Raw genomic sequence first — 20,212 nt, 5'->3', positions numbered from 1 at the left:
TTATCAAAAACAGATTTCTTGCAAATCTAAAAATTAAGAATATATTTTGTATTAAAGTTCTATTAATTACAACTTATGGCAATCTTTAATTTTTATAGAAAGGTGTTTTCATAAACCTTGACACCTACAATAATTCCCCAGTGTATATAAAGCAAAAACTTATGGGGGTTCAAAGATTCAAAGTATAACAAATTTAATGACCAACAATTAGCAATATCAATTTTATCGCCTAAAGTTTACTATTTCCAGCCAGTAAATCGCGCACCAATCCCACTGCATATTTGGCCGTACCTGGAGCAGTGGTCACTCCATAGCCGCCATGGCCATAGTTGTGGACGATCTTCAGCCGCCTGCCCTCAGGGTTCGTGAGTAGCTCCGGCTCCACGCGGACCACCGAACGATGCGGACGCAGGCCCACACACTCACGGACGATCTCAGCCTTGCGGAGGCTAGGCAATAGATCATAACAGCGCTCTCGGATAGCCATGCTGTCGTACTTGCACCACTCGGTGTTGTAGCTGTCGAACTGGCGGCAGCCGCCCAGGGTAACCGTTTCGAATCCGGGCAGCACATACGTATCGTAGTCCCCATATAAGGCTGTCTTCACCCAGGGTGCCCGCACCTTGAGCACCTGTCCACGGATAGGAACCAAGTGCTGGTCACCGCACAGCTCCTTGGCGCCCATTCCGGTGCAGTTGAGCAGCACATCGTAGCTCTGTGGCACCTCGAAGAAGTTCTTCACATGCAGACGCACCACCTCACCTCCATTCTCCAGGAATCTGTGGGGGATTTAGGCATAAGATAAGTTGAAACAGGCAGAACCACTCACTTTTTGGTGGCGTAGGGCAAGAAGAGACGGCTCTCCGTGAGGCAGGTGGTGAAGAAGGAGCCGTACTTCCAGCCGCCGTGGCACAGCTTCAGCTCCTCTTCCGTGGCGCGACGATAAACAGGCAACAGTTTCTCAATAAAATGGTTCTACGGAAGTAAAAGCGAAAAATTAATCGAATTAAGCTCGCCGATAAGAATCACTGATAGACGACTGCCCAGCAACATCTGTACATACCCGTACGATGGAGGGCGAGGTGCGGGAGTAGATGTAGCCAGAGAGCTGGCACACACCGGCCAAAGGAGCCTCCTTGGAGCGTCGCAACTCTTCCCAGTAGTTGAAGGCGTCCGTCATCCATTGTCTATTGCAAGCGGTAGATTCTTGATTAACCTGTTTTTTGCAATGTATCCTTAATTGATTCTTACTGCGTAATTTCCTGGGTGGGGCCCATGAAGCTGGTGCCCGGCCGGAAGATTCCTGCCGCCACATAGCTCACGGTATCCTCGTTGAAACGATCTGCAATCACCGAGACGCGCGCCGTGGGAAACTCCTTCTGGAGCTCTAGGGCGGTCGTGAGACCGATAATGCCACTGCCCAAGACTCCGAAATGCATTCTGGATTATTCCGCTGATAAATGATTACCCAATCCAAGTGGCAGTCAGTCCGGTACTGAGAGCGGTTGACCGGAGACTCCGGCAGATAAGGGCTGCAGCTTATCAGCGCCTCAAATCTGCTCCCCACGGCGGTCCAATTGATAAGGTTTATCGCCGGTGCAATAAACGCTCTTTGCCATTGTTATTATTTAAAACCTAACGCGTAAGCACTGTTTTTATTTTGAAAATGAATTTAACGTTTTAATCAGCTGTTTTAAAAAACGCAGTGTGACCATGAGGCAAGACATTGTTCAGTCTGTTTTGTAATAATTTAAACAATTTTTTAAATTTAGTGAATTTAATGTAATTTGTGCATTATGCAGTTTTATATTTTCTAATCCGTTTTCAAAAATTATTCCTCTTAGCCACTAGCCACTGTATGTTTACATGGGTTTGGTTATCATTCCTAGTACCTTTTTGCGGAATATACTTTTCGAAATTCTTGTCAAATAAGAATAAATCATTTATTTTGTATTAATATTTATAAAATTATTGCGCCAATCAGCTGTTCGGCGGTATTTTTAAGCGCAGCTGGTACTTCTCTGCCGTTTTCCAACACTGCCAAACACGGTCACTCTGTCCGCCCAACGAATTTATTTTTCTAACAACAATTCCAAATAGCTAATTCCGCACATCCCACACAAAGCAACAACGATTTCGGCCACACAGAAGAAGCGAGGGAGCGACAGCCAGACAGCGGAGCAGCCCAGCGGATTGGAGCAGGAAGAGCCAGAGCTGCCACAACGGAGCGCCAGGGGAGTACCAGTAGCATGTCGTCGATGTCGCCCAGCGAGGTAAGCTCCGACTTGCAGAGGTGGTGATGGAATTCGGGGTGAAACACCAGCCCCTTATGACCAGCTGTGCCAATGTTTGCGATCTGTGTTCTGGGAAGTTTTCCCTTCCGCACTCGCAGTGCTACCCGGAGGTTCAACGTCATCTTATCGTGGCAGTGTCGCGAATCGGACCCGAAAGTGACGCAGCTCGCCGATAAGACAGAGTCGCAGCTTCCTTGGGCTCTCGATTGGCAAATTGTTATATAATTGCCGCGGCTCAAAGAGACGCTGTCTTTGTCTGGGTATGTCGGCTCGAGGTCGTTTGACCCCCAGCCGCTAATTACAGACCCGGCAATCGACCCGGACTTGTATGGGTGTGCTTTTTGTGCCACCCACTGCAACGCACACTGTGTGACATCCGCCTCCCTCTGGGCCAATGTTTACATGGCATCCATTGCACTTTCCCCTGCGCGCCGGTTTTTTTAAGGAACGTAAACAATGCACTTGCATTACGGTCGATCCTGGCCATCAACCAGTGATGCGGCGTATTTAGGTGTCGCAGAGGTGTACAATATCTTTTCTAGTTTCAAATCTAAGGATATGGGTAACGGTAGGCTTGTAGTTAACCCTGGGATTTGATTTCAAGTTGGAAACATTCAGAATATATTGGTGGGTAATATATGTACTTGCTTTTAAAATTGTTAACTTTTGATACCCTTGCAGGGTTTTTTAATTTTAGTCAGAAACTTGTAACGCTTTGAGGGTTCATTTCCGAATCGTAAACCATATATATTCTTGATTAGCATCAATCCAGCCATCTCCTGCAGAGTAAAACATGTATAACATTTTTCAAAATTGTATAAGGGGTCACATCGTTAAAATGAGCAAAAACTTAAATTTTGAATTTTAAGATGAGTATGCAGATGAATTAACTTAATACAAATTAGTATAGGAACCCAATCCGAATGGAAATAAAAGTTATAAGTTATTGAATCGTTGATGTGTCGAAAAAATTGTCATATATAAAGGTCGATTATTTTAAGCTTCGATTTCGAACGATCAATCCCATAATTCAATAGCAAACTGCTAGGGTATATAAGCCTCAGCTTTCCTTTCTTGTTCTTATTAACCTTTACCTTTAATTGTTTTTTAATGCAAACAAATTACCTAGAATTCATTTATTTATAACCATTTCTTATATTGGTATATTATCGGATTTGTTTTGTTTGTATCTTGACTCTGGTATGATTATGCTTAGGGTCCTTAATCGTACCTTACCTGAGGAATCATCAAATTGTACGCTGCCCATCACTGCTGCCAAGCTATATCTCATACATACATATATACGGATCGCTCGCGCGCCCATCCGCCGAAAATAGAAGCTCATTGCCAGTGACAGCGCTCGCATTCAGTGCTCGATGCCACGCGAATTCGCACGCGCCGCTCCGCCGCCAGAGATACATTTTCCGTGACGCGAAATCCGAAGTTCATAATCCGCAGATAAACGTAGAATCGTACAGATTCAAAGTGTGCAGGTTCAGGCATTAGCATACATCCCAGCCAATTGATTGCCGGTGGCCAAGCACATTTTCCCAGGGATCTACCATTCGCCAATTTTTTTTGGCACGCGCTCAACATACTAATTGGCCGGCGCTCCCAGCCACTTCTTACGCATTAGGACTCTATAAATATAGACAGCAAGAAATAGACAGTACATAGAACAAGTTTTAGAGAAAACTACCGCCGATATCATTTGAATTAAATCTGACATTTCAGACGAGCTGTGACTGGTTTGATTAGATATGTATTCCATAGAAGCTCCAAGATAGCTAGGAAACTTGTCAAGATATATAGGTAGTATTTCTTTCTATATAGTGTCAGATTGGTTCAAAACGGCTTCAAGTTAGCCAAGTTCCAGTTATGGACACTGCACTGTAGTAGACTCAAGAAATTTCAGGCACAGATTGATCTGGCATCATGAAATATGCATGGGCATATTCTGCGATCCGATCACAAAGAGTATCTGCGTTAACAAAGCATCGCCATAAGGAAGTGATTTGCCTTTTATGCACGCCCACCAGACAATAACCGATTAATGGGGATGTTTAAAAAGCAATCCATATGGCAGCAGGGCAGCAATTCATCTCGCTGAAAGAACCTCCCATTTTCGAAAAGTATTCGGCTTAAATGGGACGGTTACAGAGTCGCTGACCTGCGGAACGTGATCGCTGATCCATAGATTTAATCAGATAGCAATTTACCTGCGCAATTTCATTGGCGTTGAGAGGTTGTCTGGTTTTCCAATCACTGCAGCGAAACACCTTTCCGTTGTAAAACCGCTTGTCTAATTCGTGATACATCTCACTTAAGTTTAATTTAATTACTGAATTTATCGCATATTGCTGTAAGTGCACGCGCCTTTCACGTGTCTGTGGCAAAAACACGTCCTCATTTTGATGGCCTACGCTTCCAACTTGTTTGTATATGTATGCTTCTGTATCAGCGCCAGGAGGAGATGCTCGCCGCTCTAGAAGCGGACTGGAACTTGTTGCTCATCCGCCGCGAACGTGACACATGTCGATTGTTGTCGCCGCTCTCCTCTGGCCAGATGATAAGCCCGAAACTGGCGCATCAGGTTTGGGGTTTATTTATACCAACGGAGAGCACGATCCCTGACGTCACGACACGGTGGCGGTGGTGACGTAGGAGATGATTTATCGACTGCCGGTGAAGGGCAGGTGGGCTGGTTGGTTGGTTGGCTGGTTGGCAAGTTTAAGGTTGCACCGACGGTATAATCAACACCGCCCCCTCAGCCGTGGCTTCCGCTTTCGCCTTTTCGCTGTAATGCGCTTAGCATTTCTCCGGTTCAGGAAATCGCTTTATATGGCTTTCGGGGCGTGGGGATGGGCCACTTCTAGGCCTCCTCCTGGTCGCCGTGCCTCCGTGCCCCCTTAGTTGGATAATTTGGCCCAAGTGGCGGCCAGGGTTTGTTTATTTTGGCCTGGCGTGATTCACATCCGAAGGTTGGCCAGCAAATACGATTTCCAAATGGCTGTTTTCGAGGGGCGTGAATCATTCCGCCGCCCCCATTTCGCCATCATCTCCTTCCACACATCTCACCTGTTTATGTCTACGCTAATCGTCCTTCACCCTCTGGCCCTGGCTTACCTCCAAATGTCTATTTTTTTGTGGTTTTATCAGCTGCTGAGGCGTTTATCAGCCACAAAGATTCGAGCTATGGCACGCTTTTTCATCAGCCACCAGCGAGTTCTATTGGTGGGGTGTTTACCCAAAAAATATTCTCCGAAAATAAAAAAATGAATAAAAAACAAAGAGCCCCCATCCGTGCCCCCTCCGTCTGTCTGACAGTTGTTGGTTTATTTGTTTACACTCTCCTGGTTGTTTTTTATTGCCGAAGAATTCGCCAGAGTCCATTGTTTTTGGCCGTATTCGTGGTGTTTCTGTTGTTTTCCCCGCTGACTTCCCAAGAGCTTATAAAACTTCCCCACTTGTTCTTTTCCTAGATAGTTGGCATTCAACTGCATTTTATTTATTTATTTCGGGGCGATTCAAGCAGCTTTTGTTTTGTTCTCCTCATTTGATTGAGTCTAAAATAAACGCAAGTAACACCCCGCAGTGCGAGGTGTGTGGGTCTGGCCTACTTCATCGTTTAGTACAATTAGTACAAGTATCACCCACTTTTCTAAGGGGTTCTCGATCACAACCAGTTATATAATCGATCATCTTCTGGGACGCTGCTTGATTGCCTTTAATCATCTGCGGTACTCGGGCTCGTCTTCATTGCATTATGAATACTGCCAAGATCGCATTGTTCCATCAATTGAAATGCATGCCCCATTGACGTAGGCACCCCTGGCACTTGCTCTGGAACACTTGTTGCCCGTTTTTGTTGGAGTATTTACACAGCGGATAAAAGTTTTCTAACTTGAACAATCAATACTGAAAACAGTTCGAAGTGCAATAGGGGATTAAAATGAAATATTCCATAAATATGTTGGGGATACACCTCTTTAAAAATCAATCAAGATTTGTATTCAAATTACCCTTTTTTCTCACTGTATACATATGTGTTGGTACTTACCTTCAAAGGTCTATCGCCAGCAATCTAATCACTCGCTTATCAGTTAATTGCTGCGTGCCAGGGCTGTGCTCTGCTCCGATAAGACCTTTTGCCAATTTCTTGGCGGAACAAGAGGGGCGACAAAGCCAGCCGCCATCTCGTGATCAAGGGAGAGACAACCAGAAACCAATCTCCTCGAACCTCATCAAACCAGCTGTGCGAGCAAGTTGCTCACAAGTATTTACAAAAACTAGTTTGGGCCGTTTCGCTGCACTTGCGAATTCTCATTTTCGATAGTGCAAAAATGTATATAGACGGGTTGATAGGGAGGAACGGTCGGGTGCCGACAGCTACGCACACCGAACACTGAACACTGAACACCAACGCCGTCGCCGTCGCGACGTTGGCTTCGTCACCCGACTCGCCCTGCAGTCTCCCCACAAAATTTCTCGGTGCTTTCCTCTTCAGTCGTCCCACGAACGTTGGCGCTTTTGGTCGGACAAAATAAAATTGGCTCGCGAGGAAAATGAGTGCCCCGCCCCTTGGTGCCCTGGGAAAAGTGCTGGTGGCATATTGAAGCAAGTGTAGGAAAAACTAACACTCAAATTTACACACAGCGGTCTAGGCAACTCGGGCAAGATCTGTCAGCAGTAAATACAAAGTGACAAAGTGAGCAAGTGATCAGTGTAGTGTCATCAACGGGGACAATAACATCTCGGCAAAAATGCTGAAGTTATTCAAAAAGTCGAAAGACAAAATGCCCAAGTCGGAGATCATAACCGAGCCCAATGAGCCCAAGACACCGCCGGTCTCCAAATGCGGCAAGCCCCTGCAGCTGGACAACTGTCGGCGGGAGGCAAGTATACATATGTACATATATATCCTACAGATAAAACCTGAACTTCGGCCAAGATATCACGTTCAAATATATACAATATGTATCGCGAGGAACGGATACTAATTTTGCGGCCCTGGCGTTATTGCGTCATGTCTATTGCTTAGTGTTTAGCTTTTCGAAATTCCCAGAAATCTGCATGAATCCGCGATTAAAATTTCGAGGGGTTCCACTTGCCTTTGTTTATTTCGTTAAAATTGCAAAGTTCTGGCTGTTTGCTTCCAAAGCTTATCGATCAAACCGTTTATCAGCGGCTCAGTGTGGGCACAGTGTGGGACAGGAAAGCGGAATTGAATTCGCTTTACGTACTTGTTTATGGTCTCGAAAACGGCCCTGCAAGTCGATAAGGCAAGACGGAAAAACAATTGACGGTTCTATAAATTTCAGTGACATTTTGCTTTTTATCTTATCGGTGGCTATATATATACACACACCATACATATGCGTGCCATATAGTGTATATTGGCGTTTGTAAGCCAAAGGAGAAATGGCGCAGAGATAAGGCGGACAGAAAAATATACGTATATAAATATATTTTTTGAAAACTCTTAAGCAGAGAGACACTTTGGCCCAGCCGAAGGTGTGCTTTGGGATAAGATATGGCGGGTGCTTTACTAATTCCACATCTCTTTATTTTTTCACCCACAGCGCCGCCTGCACAAAGAGCTGATGTCCATGATCAAGGAGCCGCCACCGGGTGTAACCATTGACACCGAGAGCGTACAGCAAAATTTATCTGAGTGAGTACGGGCAGCAGAGTGGGCCAAGTTCAGTGCGAAACTGAAACTGGTTTAATTTGAGGCCGAAACAAAAAAATCACAACCTAATTTAGCCACCCGTGCAGTTTTGCCATAAAGCCAAGACAATGCATTTAATTGTGGGGGACGACTGACACTCATCATAACTCTCTTTTCTCTGTTGATTACAGATGGAAAATAAACATTAAAGGTTTCGAGGGCACACTTTACGAGGGCGAGGACTTCCAGCTGCTGTTTAAATTCAACAATAAATATCCCTTCGACTCGCCAGAGGTGGGTTTTAGCCTTGAAAGTAATTATATGAGTTAATGAATAACATCTTTTTTCGATGACAGGTAACCTTTATTGGTACCAATATACCAGTGCATCCACATGTCTACAGCAATGGACACATCTGCCTCTCCATTCTGACCGAGGACTGGTCGCCGGCGCTGTCCGTGCAGTCCGTGTGCCTTAGCATAGCCTCCATGTTAAGCAGTTGCCGCGAGAAGAAGCGTCCGCCGGACAACACACTCTACGTAAAGACCTGCAATAAGAATCCCAAAAAGACTAAATGGTGGTATCACGGTGCGTATGCGTTATTTCACACTTTTAGCCTCATATCTCAATTTGATTGTTTATTGCAGACGATTCTGTTTAGTTAGGAGGTGCAATTTATGACTACTGCCCCGCTGATGTTTGCTTTGCGCATCCAAAACCAACAGAAACAACTTCAACAACACCTGATTGCAATTCGAAAATAGAAGCAAGAAAGGTCCAAAAACAGAACCCACAACGAGCCAGAACAGCCCCAAGTGCACTCAGATGTGAACAAAGCAAAGCGAGTCAATGAGAAGACGATCATTAGTGTTTGGCAAACAATCATAGCGCACGCAGCAGCCGTGCTTCTAATTCTAGCTATTGTATAATCATCACAAGGCGTGTGCGAAACAAACAACTATTATTACATGTTAACATTTTAATTAGATTGTTAAGAGCCCGAAATTTAATGTCTAAATTAAATGTTATGCTACCATCTAATAATTACCTAGGCGTATGTAAAGCAACCAAACGTTTGACACAGTTCTGCTGCTGCTGCTTCCACATTCCACGTCTTGAGCATTGTCTGAGATGAAGTGTGATCCAATCATTGTACCCCCACCCAGCTTGTGTTAACTCTGTACATTTTTCCACCTTCAAATTCAAAGCGAAACTCATGAAGCCATAAGTTAAGTCAAGACATTTTAAATGTATTAGCCACCATATCCCTCTCCCCCATCACGTGTAATCTTCCCACCATCAGCCCATTCGTAGGTCTTTAAGTTAATCCTCACTTTGTGTACTTGGCTAGGAGTCCATCTGTGACCAAAATCGATCGCAGAACATATTTACCTCTTAACTGTGCAAGTATAACGTAGAAAGTAGACGAGTCACTCGTCGCAATATCTATATAATTTAACTGTAATCTGTATAAAAAGTCCGATCTAGCATGCTAGGCGATATGCTTACATATATTTACTGTTAAAAGTATTTAAAAATAAAAACCAAGTCTGTAATCAAAGGCGATACTCGTTCCCTGCTTTAACGTAGGATATAGCTTTTATTTCATTTGAATATATATTACTTACACTACGATTACAATTTGAATGGATTCGTTTAGGACACGTTTGTTCAACAAAGTAAGCGTTCTGTGCTCTATCTATCGGCTCCAACTCGGCTTCAGACTCCTCCAGCCGCCACGCCAGCGGTGGGCGTATAGTAGAGACCCTGCAGCGCCTCCTGAATTGCCCGCTCGCAAGCAATGGCCGAGGTGAAGCCGCCGGCGTTCTCCTGCGGCGTCTCGGCGCGTATGTGAGACGTGTAGCCCATGGACTCGATATCGCTGCTCGGTGGCGCTTCGGGACCTTCGGTGACGGCGAGCAGTGGCTCGTAAACGAACAGCGGACCCTCCTCGGACTTGGGCACAGGCAGCAAGGAGGGGTCAGCGGTCTGGCCAAACTTGATGCCCGTAGAAAATTCGTTTGCCTGTTTTGGAGGCGGCAGTTGCTTCTCCTCCGCGCGCTGCTTCTCCGCCTTCTCGGCGAACTCTGTGACAATTTGCGCGGCATCCTTGCCGCTGTACATCAGCTCCTCAATCAGAGCCTGCTTATCCCGGGCCTTTTTCTTCTTGTGCTCGTTCTCCAGCTCCTCGAGCTCCTTCTTGCGCGCCTCCTCCTGCACCTTCTCCAGTTCCAGCATCTCCTCCAGCGCGTGCTCATCGCGGCCGACGCGCGTCTTGTTCCGCTGTATAACCTCACGGTTGTCCCGCTTGTAGGACTCGATGCGCTTGTTCGTCTCGATGATCTCAATGTTGTTACACAGATTGTACACAATGTCCTCGATCTCCTCCAGGTAGTCGTTGTACTCCTCCAGCGACTCAAAGTCCTCCTCCCGCTTGTTGTAGTCGCGCAGAATGCGGCGCCGGATATCCACCTCTTTCTCCACCATGGGGTCTTCGAAAAGCTGAACCCGGAAATTGTTCCTCCGCAGGGGCACCATGCACTCGGGACAGGCACCAGATCCCTTCAGGAAGAGCAGATCCACACAGGATTCGCACAAAGTGTGTCCACAAACGTTGACCATCAGCTTCAGCGACGGATTCCGGTATTTGGTGGTCTTGCACCGCGGACACGCTTGGTCGTCCATGGCGGCGGGGTTTGTTTTATCTTTGCAGCTTTTTTAAATTTTATTTAAAATCGTGATAATTGAGAAATAATGTTTTTAAAACTCAAAAAAATTATTTTGTTTGCCAGTGTGGCGGTTTTTTATTTTCTGATATTTTTGGTCACTCTGAAAATATATCAAAATACCAATATATCAAAATATTTCCTTGGTATTTTTCGATATATTGTTTCTGGTCACTCTGAAATTCGGAGCTGATATTTTTTATATTTTGTTTCTGGTCACTCTGAATTTCAGATCCTAATTCCAGTAAGCAGTTTGAACTAGTTCCAAGCAGTTCTTCCTTGGAAGGTTAAACCGAACTTGTTCTTTTTTAAATTCAAATTTTCTTTAAAAATTCTAACGCAAAATAAAAGAAAAATAACTTTCCCTTTTCAAGTGCGAGAAAATCCCTTATGTTTTTTCGTTTAACATTTTTATTTCAAACAGCATACGCGGTAGTTGTTGTTCACATTAAGAGTAGAGTTTAAATATGTGTTTTCTTTAAATATACACGCATTTTTTATGTCATACGTATTCTTGATATATGTGTATACATGTTCTGAGTGTATATGCATTAAATAATTCAATAATTTACATTAACCACAAGTCCTGACAGCTCGAGCTGCACGAGAGCAGTGACTTGTCTTACATTTGTTTTAGCTGCATCATTAATTAACATTTACAATAAAATACAATAAACATTAGTAGTAGTGACATCATCATCATATACACCTCCTATATACTATATATATATGTATGTATATATATATATACGCGTGAATGCTGGGTGTAGATAAAAGCATTGCCAAGCAGCAGTTGATCAAATTAACCCAAAAGATCTCGGGCTCGTGTGTTAGTTGCATGTCTAATACTTGAGAAAAGGTTTGGGGGGTAAGTGGGGGCGTGGGGCGTGGTTTGGGGTGCGATATAAAAGCACTGTTGTTGAAATACCAGGCGTACTCTAAGAAGAATTAGGCTAACTTATCGCTACTACTTTTGCTTTATACAGGTTGATCTAGTCGAATATATATATGTGTAGGTATATCCATAAGTGGGGGAGGAAAGAATATATAGAGACAGAACCCAAAGGAGAAGGTTCTCAACAAATTTGTCGATTCAATTAGCAATCGAATCACGGTAAATATCACAATTTAGTTAACACATATGCAATTATAATAACTAAAATAAATGTACGTAAGCTGCTCGTCGTCATTAACAATAGAATGGGCTTCTGCCGAAGGAGTCGGAGGCACAGTCACCTAGCCTTGCAAGGCGGTGACCTCCTCCTCGAGCTCGGCATCCACCTCGTCGATCTTGGAGCCGCTGCAGCCTCGACACTTGCAGCAGATGATGCAGGGAGCGGCCAAAAGTAGCAGGGGTGAAGCCACCAGCAGCAGGATACCGAAACCAGCAAAGATGCCGATCACCTGGGCGCGATGCCAGACCACGGAGGCCCGCGAGTGACCCAGCTTGTTCTTGCACGGTCCCTTGTCGTAGTGACGCAGCAAGAAGTCGTCCTGGTGGGTTATAAATTTGATTACTATATGAAATCTTCAAGAAATTGTGTGGTATTAACTCACGTCCAAGCTGGCCAGGCAGTACCAGCAGAACACGTGCTTGCAGCGCTTGCACATCATCTGAGCACAGCCCTCGTCCTTCTCGATGGGCACCGCGCACATGGGGCAGCACTTGATCAGCTCGTTGTCGAACGGTATCCCAATGTCGTCCTGGCCATCGGCAATCAGCCGGCGTCCAAACTCGTCGCAACTAATGTTTGGATGGTACTGTGCATACAAACAAAAAAAAAAAAAAAGGAAAAACCATCAATAAATTTGCATTTCCATGCCGAAAATTCAAAACAAAATAATACAGCTTAAAGCAAAACACGAAACAAAACCTAACATTTGACCATTTTGAGTGCTATTTATACAAAACAGATTTATTATTTTTGTTATTTTACGAGTGTTCAACTTTTTAACCTGAGCTGACATTTTATAGTTTTTTGTGCTGCGATTCTTGTTTTTTTTTTTCATGTTTTATTTATATATTTTGGCAATTTCATTGCAAAACAGTGACAGCATTTATGATAAAACCACATTTTCCCGGAAAATGGAAAATGGGAATTTAAATTGGCAACTGTAAGCTGAATGAATATTGCAATGGCTTTTATAGGTTCTGAAACTGATTTATATTTTGATCATTTCCTGTGAAATCGAAAGGTTCATAAATTCTGCGGTTTCTCTATAGAAACCTCAACTATATTTAAACTACAACTAAATTAGCTGCCAACTTACCGCCTTCTTGCAGAGGCCACAGAACTCGTCCTTGCAGGAGGGACAATGCACGGCCACGGATAGGACGACGGTTGTTCCATTTCCGGCCTCGGCACCTGCTCCCACTCCGCCTGCACTGCCCGATGCCGCCTCCTGCTGGGGCGTGTAGCTCTGCGAGGTCGAAGGCGACTCATCCATTTGGCTAATGGCGCCTGGCTGAGGAGCTCCGCCCACCACGCAGATAGTCTCGCAGCCAGCACGCGGGCACCAGGTGCGCGTCTTGTCCAACTCGATTTCTGGGGAATTGCACAAAGAAATTTATAAATACTGAAATTAAGTAAAACTCTTTAGTTCAAACCCACCTCGATTTAGTCGATAGCGATGGTGCTTTTTCAGCTGATTCGTTGTGGTCAGGCTGGCGATCTCCGGCAGGGAGATGGCACCCTGGGCCGGACACTTGGCGTCCGGGCAGGAGATCTCGTAGGCGCCCTCGGAGATCTCAAACTCCACATAGGCCCGCATGCACTGCAAGTAGGGAGAAGCACATAGGAGAAACGGTGATGAATTAGCTAAACAATTTGCAGGTCTTAGGCATAATCCCACTAAAGCCAAGGATACAACTCACTCTCCCTTTTGGCCAGGAAGGCAAAAGTTTGTCAGGGCATTTAGCAAGTTTGGCTGGCATAGTTTTGGCCAACAAAACCGCAGGGCATGGCCAGCCGCAAAGCTGCGGCTGTCAGAATTATTTCATTTGCACTCACACCCTCCGAACACACTCGCACACACACCCAGAGTGGCACACAAAAGTTGCCGCCTTTGCGGAAGCTTTTATAAATAAAGATTTAAAAAGTTTTCCCTTTCCTTCCGTCCGTCCGGCAGACATTAAAGTAATGGAATTTCAAACGGAACCAAAACCGTAGGAAACTCTCAAATGCTTCGACACCAAGCATATTTTCCCCCTCAGCCTTCCCTTTCCCTTCTCCTTCTCCCCTAATGAATTAAGGGTGGACCAAGCCAACAAACGGTATTTGGGCAGAAACTTTCTGTGTGTCCGTGGCACAAAAAGTGTCTCCTGCGGCTACTCTCCTCTTCTTGTGGCCAACTTTCTGTTTAGCCGTAAATAATTAAAAGTGAATTTCTCTATTTTACTCTCTTTCTCGCACTCTTTTTTTCGCTGTCTCCCGGAACGCTTTGGGACGCTTCACGCTTTCCCGGGTTTCCCCCGGAAAACTTTTTGTTTGCTGCCTGAAAAATAATGAAACTAGATATTACGCTCAAAATGAAAGTTTTCATTTTCACCAAGTTGCTGCATTAAGGCACTCTGAGAAATTGCTGTGGCACATGAAAATTGATAAAAACTAAAAGTGGGTCAAAATATTGTATAAGAATATTAGTTTCTATGAGTGAAAGCAGCAGAAGTATCCTTAAAATTGGTTATTGATAATGAACTTGTATTAGCAATACTTTGTTATAATTGTTCTTTAAATATATTTAATTTTCTGCATTAAATAAAATATAAATCTTTAAAGAAATACAAACAAGATTACAATTTGTATATCCTTGAAGGGTATTTAAATTGTAACGCTGTGAGTTTTCATTTCCGTCCCTATAAATCATATATATTCTTGATCAGCATCAACAACCGAGTTGGTCTAGCTATCTTAGGAAGAAAAACAAACTTTTATATTCTTTTCTAAATTATATAAGGGGTTACATCGTTAAAATTGTCAAAAATTGAAGAATTTGAATTTTATTAAATATATAATTGCTATAATTGATTAGCCTAATAAAAACTTACATTGAAAAATTAATGAAAATTTATGTTTTCTTTCCTAAAATAAGGAACAATTTTGGCCAACTAATTTCTATGTGTATTTCAAGCTTAGTTTTTTAATTAAACCCTGCACTTTTCGGTTTTTCTTTGCGTTATATATATATCCATTTTTCCGAGTGCTTCCATTGCCAAACCCAGCTGAGCTTAATCCCTGCGTTGAAGGCTTTTCACCTGGCCATCAGTCAGTCAGGCCGCAGTAGCCACAGCCTCCGGATTTACAATGCGCGCAAAGGCTTTAAGCCGGCACTGAGCCCGGGGCTAGGATGGGGAGCGGGGCACAACTATAACCGGGACAGATGGCCGAGTGCCAGCTGGAGTGCCACAATTTAGTGGCCTACAGCCTGCAGCCAGGATTGTGGTGCAACTGATGCTGCTAGCATTGCCTCGCACATCCTTTGTCTGTCCGAACAAACTGCATACTTTTCGATTTATCAGAACTATAGATACGACCGGGGATTATGGTTTTGGCACACACAAATTTATTGGTAATATATATGGGCTCTGCGAGACTGGAGCAGGCTTAATTAAATTTTCTCCAAAAATCAATAGTCCAAGAATTTCACTTTATATGGCTTTGCGAGGGACTTTCCAGTGACAGATGTGAGAATTTGTCAAGCGAATAAATGTCGAATGTAACCGCATAAAACATTTATGCGGCCAGCAGCACATACACACAATTGCCAAGACAAATTCGGCACATTAAGGCGGCCCTATTGTAAGCCAAGGCAATTGTGTAGGCCGTTTAAAAAGCCAACTGCCGCAAAGAGATTGCGAGACGCACTCGAAGTGACAGTCGTCCTGGTATTCCTTCTCGTTTTCGTCCCTGTACATGTGTATAAATTAGTATTAATAATGTCTGTTTGGTAAATGTTTCAGGGACTGGCATGAAATATTTATGTATGCCGGGCGGAGAAAGTTTACATTTAATGTACGAATTTATTTATATTTTATCAGCTGCAGCTCCCGGTCTCTCTGTCTCTGTGTTTATCAACATTTCCATAGTTATTGCTGAATAATTCTGATATATGGCTCGACTGTATATACTTTTTCGTTTGCTCTTTGCCTTCTTTTTCATTTGCGATTCTTAGCAAAAGAAATTCTTGTTGATTTTTGTCCAAGCATTGGCTTCCTTTGAGTGCAAAAAGTTTCGTCAATTTAAATTATTTACGCAAGAAAGCAGCTCAATCAAAGGAGCAGCTCAATCAAATTATAAGAATAACAAAAAGTCGAAAAAATACATTCATTTTGAGTGGTTTTAATGAAACATTAAAACGAGAAATCATATTGGAAGCTAGTATAATCTCCTTTGAAATTCTTATTTTGGCTTAAGATTAAGCCAAGTTCAACGTAAGATACAAACACATTGCTGGCCATATTCTAGCCCCAATAAAACTGTGTTAAGTCCACAAATAAATCTGTGACTCATGGGGCATAATTTTCTTACAAAAAGAAGGAGCAACACAATCAAGTTTATTGTAGCATACTTTGCTGCGAGCAAGCCCAAGAAATTGGCCAGGGAAAAGACCAGGAACATTAAGCGACATCGTGCATAAAAAGCTTAATGAAATCCGCACATCCTTGACACACACAAACATATATACATACATATATATATATATATATATATACATATCCCTTTTGCTGTCCTGGCCAACAGATATTGCCAATTACACGCACGCTCGCTTGGAATGAAAGCGACGCAGTTCGTCCGCTTTAATCTAACTCATTAGCGGCGACACTTTAATTAATATGCCATGGCAAGGCAGCAAGCCAGCGAGGCAGCGAGGAGTCCTGCGAGATGACAGGATCGCTGACCGGCAAATGAATTGCCACGACAACGTGCCCAAGACGCGTCATAAATGCAAATTTATGGCAAATGATTACATTAATGTTCACTGCCAGCATCGTTCTCCTGGCGGTGTCCTGGCCACCATAAACTTTTAATGCCGCGTTCTGATTTAATTAGCCTGATTTACACGGCCAGCAGCAGCCGTGGGATGATGTGTTGAATGCCAATTGGTAATTGATACACAGGAACAAAAATCTATCATAGACTTAGAGGTAAAAATAGTGTAACTAAATTAACTTCTAATGACTTTGCTTAATAATAAAAGTTACTTGCTTATCGTTTCGTTTGTTGTACTTTTTTTTTAATGCACAATTGTTTCATCTAACTTTGTATATGGTTTCTCCTAGTGCAGGGTCCTGCGAAGAAGCTTAAATCAATGGCAGATGTGTGGCGACTGATCTATTTATACTCGCCAGCCAAGTTGCCACGTTGCCAAGTTCGCATTAAGTCAATCCCATCACAAAGGAGCAGCAGGACCAAAGCCCATATTGTCGCCATTCAAGGATTATAGACGCGGCAAGTAACCCAATCCGCTTAGCAGTTGTATAGTGACTTGTTTGTGACATTATATTATCCGAGTGTGTATGTATGTCTGTATATATTAGAGCCAAGAAAGACGGGTCTCTCTATGCGGTTTGTTTTTCGAATTCCGCAGGCGACGCCCGGGATAAACATTGGAAATTTAATGATGGTGCCTTCAATTTCAATGGAAATGCAAGCGCAACAAGCGACAGGGACAGCAGCAAAAATATAGATAAAATAGAGTACACATAGTGACAGCTCGGCAAATGCACTGAGAATATAAATAGAGGGTTCGGGGGAAAAAGGATTCAAGGAAAATGAGTTGAAAAAGAGTTCAAAGTGAATTTGTATCAATTAAGTGTTGGTCAACCTCATTAGTAATGAACATACTTTAAGAGATATATTATTCAACGAAAATCACTCATTTTAATACCCTCTAATCCAGCCGAATGACAGGAATAACAACCATTGTTAACTCTCCCCAAAGATTTAATAAAGGTAACGCAGCGATTTCATTCCTGAAATCCCTAACCCATCCCCTAACCTACCCCCTTTTTGTCCATTGCCAGGACACGTTCTGGCCAAATCGAATGAAAGTCCGCTTGTCATAAAAGCGGGAAGAGCAGCTCGGAACTGAGATATACCCCGGACTACCACCTGCTCCCCACTTTGCTGTTTGTGTGTAAAATTGAATTTAAATTGCATGTCCAAAGTTCCACTTCCGTTTCCGCTTGGCCCCCCATCCTAACCTCCAACTCTAACTGCTTCTGCTGCTGCACTGGAGCATTGAATTTCAATTGATTGGAAATGCTCGGTCCATGACAGAAAACCAGCTCTAATACCAGCCCCCCGATAATGCCAGCAACTATTTTGATAGAAAAGCAAAGCAAAAAAAGAAGAAATCAAATCGAGGAGGCGAGAGTTTAAATTTAAGCCCGGGCGTCTGAGTTAAGCGGATTTCGTTAAGTCCTTCCCTCCCATCTCGTTTTTACTTTATTTTTTTGGCCGAAAAAATTATTTAAATTATGCTAAGCACTAGAAAAAAGAGGGCGAAAGGGGGCACTGGGTTTGAATAATTCGGCAAGTTTACATTTCATTTTCAGTGAAAGACATTCCCAGAACACCTGACATGAGCTCTCTGGCAATAATGTTCTTTCATTTCCGGTCTAGACACAACTCAATCGAATGAAAAAATAGGCATTTCACTGGCTTATTTAAATACAATTTGGAATTACTCTCTCTCTCTCCCTTTGTCAGTTGACAAAATTAAAGGAAGGCTTTTAATAGACAGCCGGAAATATTATCCGCAGTGGTCAGGCAGCGGCATTGAGTACATTTTCAATTCTGGTAAGCACTTTTCACACTGCACATTACTCAATGGTCAAAAAACGAGCAATTGCATGTAACTCTCAGCATATTGGATTCCTATTTAGTTTTGATTTTACGCAGTTGAATTCATTTACAGCATAAGATACATAGTGAGTGAAAAATCATTGCAATAAGAGATTGCATATTTGGATTTATACATTTTGCCTGACTGCATGGGATACTCTCATGTAAATGGCATTGAATCACAAAATATATCTATGAGTTTTATTCAATTTCGGTCGAATGAGCAATTTTTATTGAAGCATATTTTATTTCAGTTTGCATTTATGCCCGAAAGGAATGTTGTTTTCTTTGCATTACAAATATGAAATATTATTTCAGTCAAAAATACATAAGGCAAAATGGAATAAGTAAGGTATTTTGAATGTATTTTCCTTTCTTTTATTTTAAAATACTTGTAAATCTGTCAAGAAATCAACTAATTGATCACTTCCAGGCGTATTTTGAAGAGAGTAAAAAAATTAACAAATTCAATAAAATTCTGTACCTTATAAATTGTATGTAAAAGAATTTAGGATAAATTTAAAAGGTATCTCTGGACAAACGTATATATATTATTAATTAAAATAGTGTTTAAGTTTTGATTTATATTATATATTTACAAGGCAAACTTTTAGCTATCAAATAAAGTATTTTGTACATTATATACTCCGCTCTGTTCCTCTTAAAGATGGAATTAAAGTTTAAAATGCATGAAATGTTGCATTCCTGGGATATATGTAAGTGCGATGTAGCATACACATTGACTTGTAACCGGCAAATGCCCGAATTCTGTGCATTCATATAGCACACTTTTCCACCACTCGTGAATAATTCAAATTTACAGGTGAACGCGTTTTTTTGACACCTCGCGAAATGAGGAAAATATGTTCCTGGAGCGCCTGGCAGTCGCCATTCAGCCATGAAGGCAGCCACGTGTAAAATGTGCAAATGCAATTTGGCAACGTTGACAACGCTGATGCCATCGCAAATTGAATCAAAATTCAATTTGAAAGCGAAAATGCGTGTAGCAGTTGTCTTTTTTGCAGTTCTTGCTACCAAGTTCGGCGGCACCCTCTTTAGTTTCCAGTTAGCCAATTAAAAATATAGAGGAAAAGATGCTGGGAAATGCAATCCACACAAGGATACCGGGGAAACTTTTTCAATTTCGGGCAAGAGCTGAGAAGAACGAAAGTCAAATATCAGAGTCGTGTAAATGATATAGCACATCCATGCATGCAGTTGCATTGTGGACCCTCGGGGGGAAATCCGGGAAAACCCAGGGGAAACTCTCTCCATTTGCACATACACTCGGAGCTTTCCACAGCAGGAGAGAACAGCAAATCCCTTTGCATTTTTCGGTTAGATTCGACAAAGTCCTAAACTTTTCTATGACCAACTTCGGTTGCCTCCTGCGCTTTCCTTCAACTATAAAATACCGAACGCCCTGCATCCCAATGTAACAGAGAAGTATAAATATTAAAAGAAGTCGCAAAGAAAATAGCAAGTAGCGGTTTCTATTTGGCAAGGAAACTTTTGTTGCGATTTACCCGCCGAGGGGCGAAAGTTCTCTGCTTGTTTGCAACTTGTTTCGGAAAAGCAAAGCAACAAAAAGGAAAGCATGTCATCAAATATGAGAGCAAAAGTATGAATATCCTTTCGTCGAAACTTTTGGGAATGGAATGGCATACAACTGAT

The 20,212-nt window shown here is 42.8% G+C and overlaps 4 protein-coding genes across 13 annotated transcripts in view; 1 reads left to right on the top strand and 3 right to left on the bottom strand.

The window, feature by feature from the left end:
- Nucleotides 1-164: 164 nt before the first annotated feature.
- Daao1 (D-amino acid oxidase 1) lies at nucleotides 165-2,123 on the bottom strand. The gene is made up of 4 exons (XM_020959670.2): nucleotides 1,252-2,123; nucleotides 1,064-1,187; nucleotides 830-975; nucleotides 165-779 (listed from the first exon to the last, which is right to left on the bottom strand). The coding sequence occupies exons 1-4, from the start codon at nucleotides 1,437-1,439 to the stop codon at nucleotides 230-232; spliced, it is 1,008 nt and encodes a 335-aa protein (XP_020815329.2). The 5' UTR covers nucleotides 1,440-2,123; the 3' UTR covers nucleotides 165-229.
- On the top strand, nucleotides 2,010-9,526 carry LOC110189218 (ubiquitin-conjugating enzyme E2 W). Of its 8 annotated transcripts, none has more exons than XM_086838341.1 (6): nucleotides 2,034-2,273; nucleotides 6,951-7,189; nucleotides 7,877-7,968; nucleotides 8,157-8,259; nucleotides 8,322-8,553; nucleotides 8,613-9,526. In XM_086838341.1, the coding sequence occupies exons 2-6, from the start codon at nucleotides 7,058-7,060 to the stop codon at nucleotides 8,624-8,626; spliced, it is 573 nt and encodes a 190-aa protein (XP_086694467.1). In that variant the 5' UTR covers nucleotides 2,034-2,273; nucleotides 6,951-7,057; the 3' UTR covers nucleotides 8,627-9,526. The 8 variants fall into 8 exon arrangements, with proteins under 8 accessions (XP_020814850.1, XP_086694467.1, XP_086694466.1 ...); XM_086838340.1 differs by lacking the exon at nucleotides 2,034-2,273 and adding an exon at nucleotides 3,511-3,758; XM_086838339.1 differs by lacking the exon at nucleotides 2,034-2,273 and adding an exon at nucleotides 3,511-3,779.
- Mat1 (CDK-activating kinase assembly factor) lies at nucleotides 8,657-10,650 on the bottom strand. The gene has a single exon (XM_020959189.2). The coding sequence runs from the start codon at nucleotides 10,648-10,650 to the stop codon at nucleotides 9,685-9,687; it is 966 nt and encodes a 321-aa protein (XP_020814848.2). The 3' UTR covers nucleotides 8,657-9,684.
- Nucleotides 10,651-11,163: 513 nt separating this feature from the next.
- LOC110189550 (uncharacterized) overlaps nucleotides 11,164-20,212 on the bottom strand; it is a 68,978-nt gene continuing 59,929 nt past the window's right edge. For all 3 annotated transcript variants that reach the window (XM_086838333.1, XM_020959680.2, XM_086838334.1), the window contains 4 exons: nucleotides 13,304-13,466; nucleotides 12,963-13,237; nucleotides 12,249-12,452; nucleotides 11,164-12,185 (listed from right to left, as the gene is read on the bottom strand). In XM_086838333.1, the coding sequence (XP_086694459.1) occupies nucleotides 11,928-12,185; nucleotides 12,249-12,452; nucleotides 12,963-13,237; nucleotides 13,304-13,466 (900 nt within the window). In that variant the 3' untranslated portion in view covers nucleotides 11,164-11,927. The remainder of the gene's footprint in view (nucleotides 12,186-12,248; nucleotides 12,453-12,962; nucleotides 13,238-13,303; nucleotides 13,467-20,212) is intronic.

The sequence above is a fragment of the Drosophila serrata genome, unplaced genomic scaffold (genome assembly GCF_035046125.1).
Source record: "Drosophila serrata isolate PLE 108 unplaced genomic scaffold, ASM3504612v1 contig_347, whole genome shotgun sequence".
In the NCBI taxonomy this organism is placed as follows: Eukaryota; Metazoa; Arthropoda; class Insecta; order Diptera; family Drosophilidae; genus Drosophila; species Drosophila serrata.
The sequence above is the reverse complement of the archived record's forward strand: the minus strand, read 5'-3'. Positions and strand labels throughout refer to the sequence as shown.